This window comes from Terrapene carolina, unplaced genomic scaffold, assembly GCF_002925995.2.
Source record: "Terrapene carolina triunguis isolate 2854851 unplaced genomic scaffold, T_m_triunguis-2.0 Scaffold229, whole genome shotgun sequence".
NCBI lineage: Eukaryota > Metazoa > Chordata > Testudines > Emydidae > Terrapene > Terrapene triunguis.
The window spans coordinates 1504657-1518435 of NW_020664580.1; the positions used below are offsets into that span (position 1 = coordinate 1504657).

At 44.2% G+C, this 13779-nt stretch overlaps 1 protein-coding gene across 1 annotated transcript in view; it reads left to right on the forward strand.

Moving 5' to 3' along the window:
* Positions 1 to 13779, forward strand: part of TGFBR1 (transforming growth factor beta receptor 1) — a 74635-nt gene that overhangs the window by 12334 nt on the left and 48522 nt on the right. Inside the window, exons 2-3 of the mRNA XM_024197574.3 lie at positions 5908 to 6159; positions 8222 to 8464. Coding sequence (XP_024053342.1) covers positions 5908 to 6159; positions 8222 to 8464 — 495 coding nt within the window. The remainder of the gene's footprint in view (positions 1 to 5907; positions 6160 to 8221; positions 8465 to 13779) is intronic.

Consider the following 13779-nt stretch of genomic DNA (forward strand, 5'->3'; position numbering starts at 1 on the left):
CCTCAAAATCGAGGGAATGCCTCGCGCAGAAGGCCGAGAACAGGCAGGAGGAGGCAACAACAGCAGCCTTTCAGACAGTCATCTGCCCAACCAAGGCCTACATGGGCCTAGACCACCATTTTGATGGCTTGGTCGAGGACGACCTCCCAGTCAGAACCCTGGATCCGTCCAACCTTACCTTTTTCGTCACGCCTGTCCCCCTTCTATCGTGCGTGGACCCAGATCACATCGGATGCTTGGGTGCTGCGCACGGTAGAGGAGGGATATTCTATCCAGTTCTCCTCCCTCCCGCCCCACCAGCCCCCCTCCCCATCCCTCTTCAAGGACCCCTCTCACGAGCAACTTCTACTTCAAGAAGTTCAGCCCCTCCTCGCTTCAGGGGCAGTGGAGGAGGTTCCGCAGGAGCTAAGGGGCAAGGGCTTCTACTCTCGATATTTCCTAATTCCGAAAGCGAAAGGGGGCCTCAGACCTATTCTGGACTTGCGGCGTCTCAACAAGTTTGTGAGGAAACTCAAGTTCCGCATGGTCTCCCTGTCCTCCATCATTCCTTCCATGGATCCAGGAGACTGGTATGCCGCCCTCGACTTAAAGGATGCATACTTTCATATCGCGATAATCTCTCAGCACAGGCATTACCTCAGGTTTCTCGTGGGCAACGCTCATCTTCTGTTTACGGTTCTGCCCTTTGGTCTGTCAGCAGCCCCAAGGGTCTTCACGAAGTGCATGGCAGTTGTGGCAGCCTTCCTGCGCAGACACGGGATCCAGGTATTTCCCTACCTGGGCCATTGGCTCATCAAGGGCAGGACCAAGGCACTAGTGAAGGCTCAGGTGGTCTTCATCAGGCAGACCTTCTGCTCACTCGGCCTCTTACTCAACGAGGCCAAGTCCACACTGTCTCTAACTCAAAAAATCAAATTCATAGGAGCAGTTCTGGACTCGACACAAGCCAGGGCATATCTCCCAGAGGCCAGATTCCGAACTATATCCAACATCATTCTTGGCCTCCAAAGTTACCCTACCACCACAGTAAGAAGCTGCCTCAAATTACTAGGACACATGGCAGCATGTACCTACGTGGTGAGACACGCCAGGCTCAGACTGCGCCCACTCCAATCTTGGTTGGCACGGGTTTATTGGCCAGTCAGGGACTCCCTAGAATTAGTGGTGACGTTACCTCTGCCGGTCTTGGACTCCCTTCAGTGGTGGCTAGACGGGCGGGTGGTCTGCGCGGGAGTTCCTTTCCTGGACCCCGAACCCTCCCTATCCCTGGTAACGGACGCATCGGATCGGGGATGGGGTGCACATCTGGGCCACCTCAGAACACGAGGTCTTTGGTTGCGGGAGGATCTGTCACTGCACATCAATGTCAGGGAATTGTGAGCGGTACGCCTCGCATGCATAGCATTCAAGTCCCAGCTGGCAGGCAGGTGTGTTTCTGTCCTCACAGACAATACTCCAACGATGTTTTATATTAACAAACAGGGTGGTGCTTGCTCCTCTCCCCTTTGCCAGGAGGCCCTCGCATTATGGGACTTTTGCGTACAGAATGTAATTCACCTGACAGCATCCTACCTCCTGGGCACGCACAACGCGCTCGCGGACGCCCTCAGCTGCTCGTTCCAGGGCCACGAGTGGTCTATCCGCTGGGATATAGTTCTCTCAATTTTCCGACTCTGGGGTCATCCCCAGGTGGACTTGTTTGTCTCCAACGAGAACAGGAAGTGTCGTCAATTCTGCTCCCTCATGGGACGCAGTCAGGGGTCCCTATCAGACGCTTTTCTCCTCTCTTGGGCAGACGGGCTTTTTTATGCCTTTCCCCCGATTCCCTTGATTCACAGGGTAATCCTCAAGGCCCGCAGGGATCACGCTCGACTCATCCTGATAGCGCCTGCGTGTCTGCGACAGCACTGGTACACGTCTCTCCTACACATGTCTACGAGGGTTCCACTCAGGTTGCCCCAACTACCGGACTTGATCACGCAGGATCGCGGTCGCCTCCTTCACCCGAACCTGGAGTCGCTCCACCTTACAGCTTGGATGCTCCATGGCTAAACCCAGTGGAGTTACGATGCTCTCATCAGGTCAGACAAGTCCTGTTGGGCAGCAGGAAGCCCTCAACAAGGACCGCTTACTTGGCCAAGTGGAAGCGCTTCTCCCTCTGGGCTACACAATGGGGTCAGGCCCCCTTGCTCGCCCCGGTCCCTCTCATATTGGACTATTTGCTACATCTGAGACATCTGGGACTAACTCTCTTGTCGGTTCGAGTACATCTTGCTGCAATCTCCGCGTTCCACCCTGGAGACGGGGGGACCTCAGTGTTTGCGAACCCACTCGTTGGACGATTCCTTAAGGGCCTTGACAGATTGTTCCCGCACATCCGTCAACCTGTCCCTGCTTGGGACCTCAATTTGGTCCTGTCTCTCCTCACGGGGGGCCCCCATTCGAGCCGCTGGCTTCATGCTCGCTGTTATACCTCTCATATAAGGTCGTGTTCTTGGTGGCTATCATATCAGCCCAGAGAGTATCGGAACTCAGAGCTCTAACATCTGAACCTCCATACACCGTCGTCCACAAGGACAAGGTCCAACTCAGGCCGCACCCAGCGTTCCTGCCTAAGGTGGTTTCCACATTTCACATGGGTCGACATTTTTCTCCCTGTGTTTTATCCCAAACCGCACTCCTCGGCTAAGGAGCGCAGGCTGCATTCTCTGGACGTTCGCAGGGCTCTCGCGTTCTATATCGAAAGGACGAGATCCTTCAGGAAGTCGACCCAACTTTTCGTCACCGTGGCCGACAGTAGGAAAGGGCTCCCGGTCACGTCACAGCGCATCTCGGCTTGGATCAGAACCTGCATCCAGGAGTGCTACAGTCGGGCCAATATACCAGCCCCGCCTATCACGGCCCACTCCACAAGAGCGCAGGCCTCTTCAGCCGTGGTCCTGGCCCACGTCCCGACGCAGGAAATTTGTAGAGCGGCCACCTGGTCCTCAATCCACATCTTTTACGGCGCACTACGCCATCACGCAGCAAGCCAGAGAGGATGCTGCATTTGGCCATGCAGTCCTCCAGTCTGCAGTGACCTCCGACCCCACCACCTAGACTTGGGCTTGTGAGTCACCTGCTTGGAATAGACATATGAACAATCACTCGAAGAAGAAGAAGAAACGGTTACTCACCTTCTTGTAACGGTTGTTCTTCGAGATGTGGTGTTCATGTCCATTCCAATACCCACCCTCCTACCCCTCTGTCGGAGTATCGGCAAGAAGGAACTGGGGTGGGGGGTCGGCTGGCCCCTATATACAGCGCCATGAGGGCGCCCCTCCAGGGGGTGCCGGAGCCGACCCTATGGACGCTGCTATAGTAAAATCTTCCAGCTGGCGTGCACGCGGCGCGCACACACCTGCTTGGAATGGACATGAACAACACATCTCGAAGAACAACCGTTACAAGAAGGTGAGTAACCGTTTCTTTTCAATCCAAAAAAAGTTTTGACGGAAAATTTGTCCAACCCTTTTAATGAGCTTCCGTGCCTTTTAGCACTAGCTGATGCTGAGAATGCCGAGATGCGGAAGGTTTTTAAATGTTTATTTTTCCCAGGGCTGCCCGGGGGGGGTGAGGCAAGTGGGGCAATTTCCCCTGGGCCCCGCAGGGGCCCCCATGAGAATACAGTATTGCAACTTTTTTTGTGGAAGGGGCCCCTGAAATTGCTTTGCCCTAGGCCCCTTGAATCCTCTGGGCGGCCCTGTTTCTCAATCTGAACAGAATTCTTGCCATACTGTAAGCCTTCCCTTGGATTGACCTGCAGGGCTAACCCCCATGGATTTCAGGGCATCCTCAGATTCCCCTCTTTCGTACCATAGGGCCTCCCTTTTCCATGGCTGCACATGAGACTCCCTTTAAAGCGGGATTCCCTACCTTTGGAAGAAGTTTGGTGGAAAAGATAATGCCCAGACTCTGTATTACCATTCCTTTAAAATCTCTAGGGCTTGAGGGAGGGAGAGGCAGGGAGAGAAGGGAACACTGCTCCATCTAATTGTCCTTTCATCTTCCCCTACCACCCAAAGTTCTTTATGCTGTTCAGGGGAAGATGGGAACACTGCCATGGAAGCATCCAGCATCCCTCCATGTAGGTGGGATGAGATCCATGGGCAGAGGATCGGATTGGGTCCCTAGTTATTCTCATCTTGAATGATCAATCTCTCCAGTCCCGTAATTTGTAATACATTTACTTTAATTCTTTCATACTTTACACTTCAGAACTAAACATTGCGAGTGTACCATTTGAAGAGAAGTGAGGAATACACCGCTACCTCGATATAACGCGACCTGATATAACACGAATTCGGATATAACGTGGTAAAGCAGTGCTCCGGGGGGGATGGGGCTGCGTACTCGGGTGTATCAAAGCAAGATCAATATAACGCGGTTTTACCTATTACATGGTAAGATTTTTTTTTTTTTTTTTTTTTTTGGCTCCCGAGGACAGCATTCTATCGAGGTAGAGGTGTGTGTACTTCAAGGCACAGTGCTTCAGTTTTTTCTAGTTGTCTATCACCTCTTGTTATCCCTGCTCTTCATTACTACTTGGTGTGTCTTCTACCCTTTGGATTTTGTCCATGAATGTTTTAAGCTTTCACTTGTACTAACTGATGTAATTGAGACAACTGCATGTTTCATTAAAGGTGTGCTCGCAAGCAAAGATCCTTTGTTTTTGTCCTTCACTGTGTCTTTTTATACAGATGGCATCAAACTTAAACTTTTTTTTACTTTTGAAATAGTAATTCCTCATGGACCTCTTTTTGCTGGAGTTCCTTGGCAAGATCCTGGGAGGACCTAAAGAGAAATGTTATCCGAGGCACAAACTTGAACCTGTAGCGTGCATGCGCGCTCACTTGGGCACGCTCTCTCTCTCATACGCTCCCAAGAAATAGATGGGAGAGGGATGTTGATACTGAATTCTCCTTTAGCTGGCTGTCTTTTGGTCAATAGCATTTTTTTCCCTTTATAGCCCTTCTATGCATAAACATAGTAGGCTTTCTTCTGAAGGCTCTTGAAAATTTCACAGCCCTGAGTGCCCTAGTTATGCCAACCTAACCCCAGGTGTGTACATATGCTTCAGTCAAACTATCGACCACTACATGGGGGGGGGAAAGGGCTTTTGTCTACACTACTGGTGCTATAGTAGCATAACTATAGCACTATAGGTGTGCCGTTGTAGTGCCTGTACTCTAGATATGGAAGTTTCCTTCTGTAGCCTCACAGCGAGGACCCAATCTAACTCCCATTAAAGTCAAAAGGAGTGATCCCATTGAGTTAAATGGGAATTGGATAAGGCCTTTATATGCTCCCCACCCAAGGGCTAAAGTTCTTTAAACTGTTGGGAAATACAGTGTTGGTTTAATGCATGACATGTGGCTAACATTGCGTGGTGGATCTTCCACACTAATGATGTGCATTTGTTTCCATTGAAACAAATGCAAAACTCCTGTTGACTTCAGAAGCAACAGGATTGGGTTCTTAATGCGTTAGGTGATGCATTGTTGTAGTAGACGTTACAGTAAACTTCAAAATAGTTCACCTTTCTATTTTTTTAGTAAACTTCCAACACCCATGACCTGAATGTATCTGTGGTGTGGTTATTTTGTTTGGGGGTGGGGATGTGTGTGTGGAGATTGCTTCAACTTTGACTATGTATAGATGAACAAGCTTCCTATTATAATCCTCTTTCCCGCTCCCTTATTTTGTTAGCCTATTAAGAGGCATCATATTTGAATTTTGTGTTATGATGCAGTACATAGCGTCGAAAAGTGGCATCGGGGAAAATGTTTCTGCCACTTAGTTTTTGACAGTTTCATAGTTCTAACGTTGCTTAACATAACTATTGCAACCTCTTTTCTTTTAATACAGCATTACAGTGTTTTTGCCATCTTTGTACAAAAGACAACTTTACATGCGTGACGGATGGGCTCTGCTTTGCCTCAGTAACACGGGCTCAAGACCGAGTAATACACAATAGTATGTGCATAGCAGAAGTGGATCTGATTCCACGAGACAGGCCATTTGTTTGTGCCCTCTCATCAAAGAATGGAGTTGTTACTAGGCCTTACTGCTGTGTCACAGACTACTGCAATAAAGGAGAACTTCAAATTCCAACGCCAGGTAAAGATTTTTGGTTTTTAAAGTAATTCCCCAACAAAATCAATGAAGCTCATTATAAAGGTTAAGGAAGCTAAACTGAGTACAAGTAAACATGAGGGAGGGAAAACAATAACAGAAATGTGGAAATGGCAGAAGTGCTAAATGACTTTTTGTTTATCACCAAAAAGGTTAGTAGCAATTGAATGTCTAACATAGTGAATGCCAGTGAAAATGAGGTAGGATCAGAGGCTGAAATAGGGAAAAAACAAGTTAAAAATTACTTAGACAAGTTAAATGTCTTAAAGTCACCAGGGCCTGATGAAATGCACCCTAGAATGTTGAAGGAGCTGACTGAGGAGATATCTGAGCCACTAGCGATTTATCTTTGAAAAGTCATGGAAGGCGGGAGATATTCCAGAGGACTGAAAAAGAGAAAATACAGTGCCCATCTATAAAAAGGGAAATAAGGACAACTGGGGAGTTACAGACCAGTCAGCTTAACTTCAGTACCTGGAAGATAATGGAGCAATCAGTTTGCAAACACCTAGAAGATAAGGTGATAAGTAACAGCATGGATTTGTCAAGAACAAATGGTGTTAAGCCAACCTGCTAGCTTTTTTTTGACAGGGGTAACAAGCCTTGTGGATGGGGAAGGGAAGTGGTAGATGTGAGATCTCTTGACTTTAGTAAGGCTCTGGTATGACCTTCTCATAACAAAGTAGGAAAATACGATCTAGATGGAGTTACTATAAGGTGGGTGCTTAACTGGTTTGAAAAATGTTCCCAGAGAGTAATCATCAGTGGTTCAGAGTTTAGCTGGAAGGGCATATCAAGTGGGGTCCCGCAGAGATCAGTTCTGGGTCTCATTCTGTTCAATATCTTCCTCAATTAGAGTACACTTATAAAGTTTACAGATGATACCAAGCTGGGAGAGGTTGCAAGTGCTTTGGAGGATAAGATTAAAATTCAAAATGATCTGGAGAAATTGAAGTAAATAGAATGAAATTTAATAGGTGCAAATGCAAAGTACTTCACTTAGGAATGAATAATCAATTGCATGCACACACAAAATGGGAAATGACTGCCTAAGGAGGAGTACTGCAGAAAGGATCTGGGGGATCATAGTGGATCACAAACTAAATGAATCAACAGTGTAACGCTGTTGCAAAAAAGCAAACATCGTTCTGGGATATAGTAGCAGGAGTGTTGTAAGCAAGACATGAGAAGTAATGCTTCCGCTCTACTCCGCGCTGATTAGGCCTCAACTGGAGTATTGTGTCCAGTTCTGGACACCCTATTTCATTAAAGATGTGGCCAAATTGGAGAACGTCCAGAGAAAAGCAATACAAATGATTAAAGGTCTAGAAAATATGACCAATATGGGAAGATTTGGGGGAGGGGGGGAAATGGGTTTGTTTAGTCTGGAGAAGAAAAGACTGAGAGGGGACATAAAAGATTGTTAAAAAGGAGGAGAGAGAAAAATTGTTCTCCTTAACCTCTGAGGATAGGACAAGAAGCAATGGGCTTAAATTGCTGGAAGGGTGGTTTAGTTAAGCACTGGAATAGAATAACTTACCTAGGAAGGTGGAGATTTTTAAGAGCTGTCAGGGATGGTTTAGATAATACTTCAGTCCTGCTGTGAGTACGAGGGGCTGGACTAGATGACCTCTTAAGGTCCCTTCCAGAACTACGATTCTGATTCTATGAGGGCAGACCAGAGCATCCATCAGACTTCCTAAATATTATTTTCAAGAAATAAACCACTAAGTACAGAAGTACTTAAGTCTCTTGTATCATCATGCTTCATGGCTTGCATCAAATGTGTGTTTAAATCTTTCTAACTGCCCTGTACTTCGATGTATGTAGCTTCAGTCTCCATAATATATACCAATGACTCTTAAAGAGCTGAGTTAAGACTCAGTGTTGTTTTACTGAAACAAAATGCATTAAAAGAATTCTTCAAAGACCATTATCTGATGCAATATACTGCCACAAATACTAAAAAATGAATCCTTTGTTTAAAAACATATTTGCTGTTACAAAATAGTAACATTACTTTTCTTTCTTTTACCTCCATTTTTAGTCCCTACTTCCGGAGAATCCTCTTCTAATCTGGGACCTGTGGAATTGGCAGCTATCATTGCTGGACCAGTCTGTTTTGTTTGCATTTCACTAATGTTGATTCTGTATATCTGCCATAATCGTACTGTCATTCATCATCGTGTACCAAGTGAAGAAGATCCCTCATTGGATCGCCCTTTTATATCAGAAGGAACTACTTTAAAAGATTTAATTTATGATATGACTACTTCTGGCTCTGGGTCAGGTAATTTATTTCAAATACTTGTAAATCTGTTGATGAAAGTCTTGCTTCATGTGACTCAGGCTTGGTCTAAACTTAACCTAGATCAACCTAGCTATGTCTCTCATCTGTGAAAAAAATTTGCACCTTGAGCACTGTAGTTAGGTTGACCTAACTCCCAGTGCAGATGCTACTAGATGGATGGAAAAATTATTTGGTCAACCTAGCTACTGCCTCTCGGAGAGGTGAGTTAACTATATCAGTGGGGGGGAGAGGAGGAGACCCCTTCAGTTAATATAGGAAGTGTCTATACTATGGTGTTATAATAATGCAGCTGTAGCTATGCCGCTTAACAGCTGTAGTGTAGATATGGCCTAAATCTTTAAACTCTAGTAAAATCTGTAGTTGAAAACTTTCAGATGTGATATATGAATGTCTATATGAGAAATGAGTAAGAGAGGTCACTTTTTTACAGGTTTGCATAGGAGTAATTTGGAATAAATCTTCCATAATTACTTTTAGTGTTTCATATGATTAAGGGTTAATATTTTTTCCCTTTTTGCTAGGGGAAGGCGCTAGATGAGTTAGTGATGCTATTATGTCTGAATCTCCTGATTAATTTTTCATTTGACTCCGCATTCAGAAACATTACCAAATAACATCAAGGCAGACAACATCTTTATTAGAAAATAGATTGCACTTCTGAATTCTGATGGTGTAAATAGCAACACAACTAAATTTTAAAAATGATTGTTTGATCAGTTGTTGCTGTGAGAGCACATTCTCAGGAGCACTGTCTCTCCAGTATCACTTAATATATTTTAGAGAACTTGCTACTTGTGAAAGGTGGTGTGTTGACAATCCTGGGAATGTCTCTTTATGTATAGAATAGGTTTGGCATGGAGGGCAATAATGCAGAATTTCTACTCAAGCACTTATCAATGTCTCTGCTCCGACTTGAAGGAAGATCATTTCTAGGGGATGAGAGTAGTGGTCTATAGGCTCATTTAGTCTTAGCCTCTCTAACCTCACAGGCAATCCTGTTGGGGTGATGTCTTTATGATATGGATCACTTTTTCCATTTGTACTTCTAGAAGAATAAGGTACCTGATGATATTGGAACTCACCTGAGCCTTCTGTTGCATTAAATATATTTAACTGTTTTGTTGGTGGGAACAACTGTACTAATCCCTTCTATAAATTGATCAGAAATACACTGAACTTTTAAAACAAACGTACCACTCTTGTGTAGAAGTGTTTCTCAAGATAACATTTCAAAATAAAAATTCTGTGCTAATCTGCTACTGAGAAATTTTTTTTAAAAATCACTAGTTCAAATTTCAGCCAGGACAGTAGGGAAAAAAATTATTCGTATCCAGTATCTGTATGAAATGAGAGTCTGCTCTATTTCAATATAGTTCAAATAAGCAGGTGACATTTCCATACCTTTTTGGCAGTTCCAGCAGGGGAGGCCAGTGTTTGACTGTGAGCATGGAGACGGAATTACCCTTTAATCCTCAGAGGTGCTATGCTCATGTAAGGGTTGAGGCTTCTCATCTAGGTAAAAAGGAAGTAGGATTTGCTCTTCATGTTGAAATGACTTCCAAAACTTGAAATTCTGAAGTTATTGAAAACTGTACTGACTGTCAAGTTAAATGTTTGAAAGTTTACAGAGTGTTATGCGCTTCATGACATATATAACTCGTTTCTCTTTTGTTTTCAAATGAGTCTGGAAAGAGCCACTATGTTCCTACACAGTCCTGTATTCCACTCTTGGCATTCCAGCAGCAGTTAATGAATGAATGCTATTTCCAAAACTGTGCTTATTCAAAAACATAGGATCACATCTTGGTCTCAGTATCTATGTAAATGATACTTAAAATGTGTTGAATTCCTTTTAGTGTGTGTGTGTGTGTGTGTGTGTGTGTGTGTGTGTGCGTGCACGCACACAGGGGTGTCTGCTAAATGAAAAAGGACAGTATCAGTAAAGAATCATTTTTCATCTTTGTTAGCAGGGATAAACAGAGAATGGAAACTAATTGAAAGCTAGAACTACTACTTTTAATGTAAAATTATTTTAATTGATTAGAAGTTGATTTGATATCCATGCTCTTTGAAGGTGCCATGTTTAATAATCTATTAAGATTTGCAAGTGTGCCTGTGTATTGTTTGAGGGTGAATTGATGAGTGGAGCAAGAATAGATGTTTCTGGAAATTTACAGATTCCTTCTACGTCCGCTCCATATCTGAAGGAGCATCTTTTTGGATATGCTCACCTGTGTGACTACTGGTTGAGCTGCAGGGGAGCCCTAGTGTAGCACAGACTTTGGGAGTACTTTTTAATTGCAACATCAAAACCCAGATGTTTTTCTCTGATATCATAAAAAGGCTACAGTTACGGGCAAACAGCACATCATCTTTGGGACTATAGTGCATATCTCTATCAAATTCTGCTAACTCATTTGGATTTTAACTTTACAAAGTTTGCTTGGACTAGGTCACTTAAATCTTTTCTTATGCTTAATTCTCATAATAGTTTAAAATACAAGTCATGGTATAATTGCAAATAGACTGTGTGTGTGTACGTGCGTAAAATAAGATATTAAAACACATTCATTTTGACCTTACCCATAAATGTCCAAGTTAGTTTGGTCAAGATGGCTGTCCAAAAAAAAAAAAAAAATCCCAAAACCTACATTAGTTTGGGTATTTTTGAGTTTGTTTTAAACTTATTACCTTCTGGAATCTGTGGGCTGAGAAGAACAAAAACTTGTGGAGAGAACCATAAAGGTTTTTTTTCAGTCTCTGGGTCCGTGGTATCAATGTTTAATATGTTGGCTTTCTATAATTCCAGTTGCTTTGACTGGGCTATCCCTCCCTCTGTTCTTCTCCTGCTTGCTACTTCCCCACAGCTCTCTCTGGATTGGCAGAGAGTCACTCCATGAAGGCCAATTTTATTTTGACTGTTAATTGGTCTTCCCATAGAGTGACTGTCTACTGATCTGGAACAACCCTCCAATTTTTCTTCTGCCTCACTTACCTTTTTGGGTCTTTTTTCCATGTTGAAAATATTCACATGGATTTCTGATGCCAAACTTAACCCTTGAAAGACCAGGGACTGGTGCCAGGAGAGAGACTTTAATTTGCTTTTGGGAACAAGAATATACATGAGAACTGCTCAGTGGCTCCCAGATTTGCATATGGCTCCTCTGGTTTCATCCATAAGAACACAGAATTGCCATGCTGAGTCAGACCACTAGATTATCTAGTCTACTATCATGAATGAGCAATGGCCAATAACAGATGGGTGAGGAAGGGGCAAACAAGTCTCCTATTTACAATTATGGAGTAACTCTCTAACAGGGAAAGCTTCCTGGTAACCCCCAACTCTGGGTGCTTTATGCCCTAAGTATGAGACTATACCATTGTAGAATCCCTTAACTTATGTGACTGGATGTTCTCATTGTCCATATACTTTTGTAATCCTCTCGACTTTTACTAGGCCATTGGCATCTTGTGATAATATGTCGTGGTAATGAGTTCCACTCTTTAAACTTGTTGTGGTGTTCTTGCATTTTGAGAATGGTAACAGGCGCACCCAGATTTCCTTCTTTTTACTGGTCATACATTTTTTGTTTTGTTTTGTTTAATGCCACTATCCTGTCCCCTTATCCTGCCTTTGAGCCTGTTTAGTTTAATCTGACCAGCTGAACTGTAATTATGGCCCCCATTATCTAGTATTTGAGTGCCTCACAATCTCAAATATACAGTTATGTTGGTTTAAACCTCATTGAAGCTGGTGGGCATAATCACCCCCATTCAGGATAAATGTAAGAAACAATCAAACTCCTTTATAGTAGGAGCCACGGCTCAAAACAGAGGCCATGCAGGAATGGTCAGAAGTCAAGCTATTTGGGTGGTGGGGTTTTGCTGAGGATTCATTTTTTATTGCAGGTGTGTGTGTGTGTGTGTGTGTGTGTGTGTGTGTGTGTCAGAGAAACACCACAAGCACCGGGGGCAGAGAAGCCCTGGTAGTGAGACCCTGACAAAGTAGAGCATTTTTTGGGGGTGGGGGGTAAAGTGCTGGCAGAAAAGAGGCTTGGAACTGTGAGCAAAGAAACTGTCTCCTTCTCTTTGATTCTTGTTGTGTTTAGGGGAAAGGGATAATGCAATCTTGTTTATTTACAAAGAAATACCTGGTTCCATCAATTTCTTCTCCTAATAGAAAAAAATGTACAAGATTCCAAAAACTGGCTAAGCATTCAGTTTAAAAGGGGTCACACTGATGCAGGATTGGGATCCAGTTTCCTAGGAGAGAAACTGTGAGCTGATATCCCCATTGAACCAAAATGGAACAAATAATGGCAGTGGTAGCAGAAATCAGATGGCCAAAAGGAAGTTAAACATGAACTGGAAACTTAACCCTCCTCCTCTCCCTCCCCCCCCCCCCCCCCCCCCCCCCAAAAAAAGGCTGAACACTTTGCTAAAGGAGTTTAAGTAGTATGTGGCAATTTTCCAAAAGAGCTGAGAGAGAACTTGCAGGTAGAGATGGAAATCTGGAGCAACAGCTACTAGGTCTGGACAGACTGCGGAAGTCCAAGCCATCTTCAATTCTCCTAGTCTGGAATGGCAGATTGGATTGAGATTACCGAAAGGTTTTCCATGAAATGCGGGAGGCCAGGAAAGCTTTGGCCAATTTGGAACTTACTACCAGATGAGCTGCAGCCAGGACTTAAGGAGCTATGAAATAAGTGTCACAGATCGCAGTGGAAGGCAGCTACCTAGATGTGGAATTGGGCCAGCCAGAAGACTTTGGTAAATAAGGCTGGATATCTTCATACATTTTCTACCTTGTTTGTAAGCCACAGATGCTGGTGGGCTCAGGAGAGGAGAAGATGATGTAAAATAGTACAAAATCCCCATTATTTAAATTGAAACAATCTTTGATGTAAAAACTCCCTGGGAGGCTTTTTGCCTCAGTTCAACATCATAGCTCAAACAAGTGGCTAGGAGAGCTAACAGAAAGGGAGGTTTCTAGCAGCCAGCTCCAATGGTGCTGCAGAACTTCTCTCAGAAAAGAGGCTGAGTTACCCAGTTCTAGTACTAACCCTTGATATGCAATTTGGAGCCAGCCATCAATCTGAAATGGCCAGTTCAAAGCTAAGAGCTAGAAGAAGAGGGAAAAGCGGCGACTCCTGAACTGGCAGAGGACCCACAGAAGCTTGTGTTCCTGTCATATCCAGGCAATGAGGACTTCCAGGATCAGCTTATAGATGCTCAGCTGGAGTTGGACTTGTAGATAAAGATAAGTGAAAGGAGGCCAGAATCATTTCGCAGCT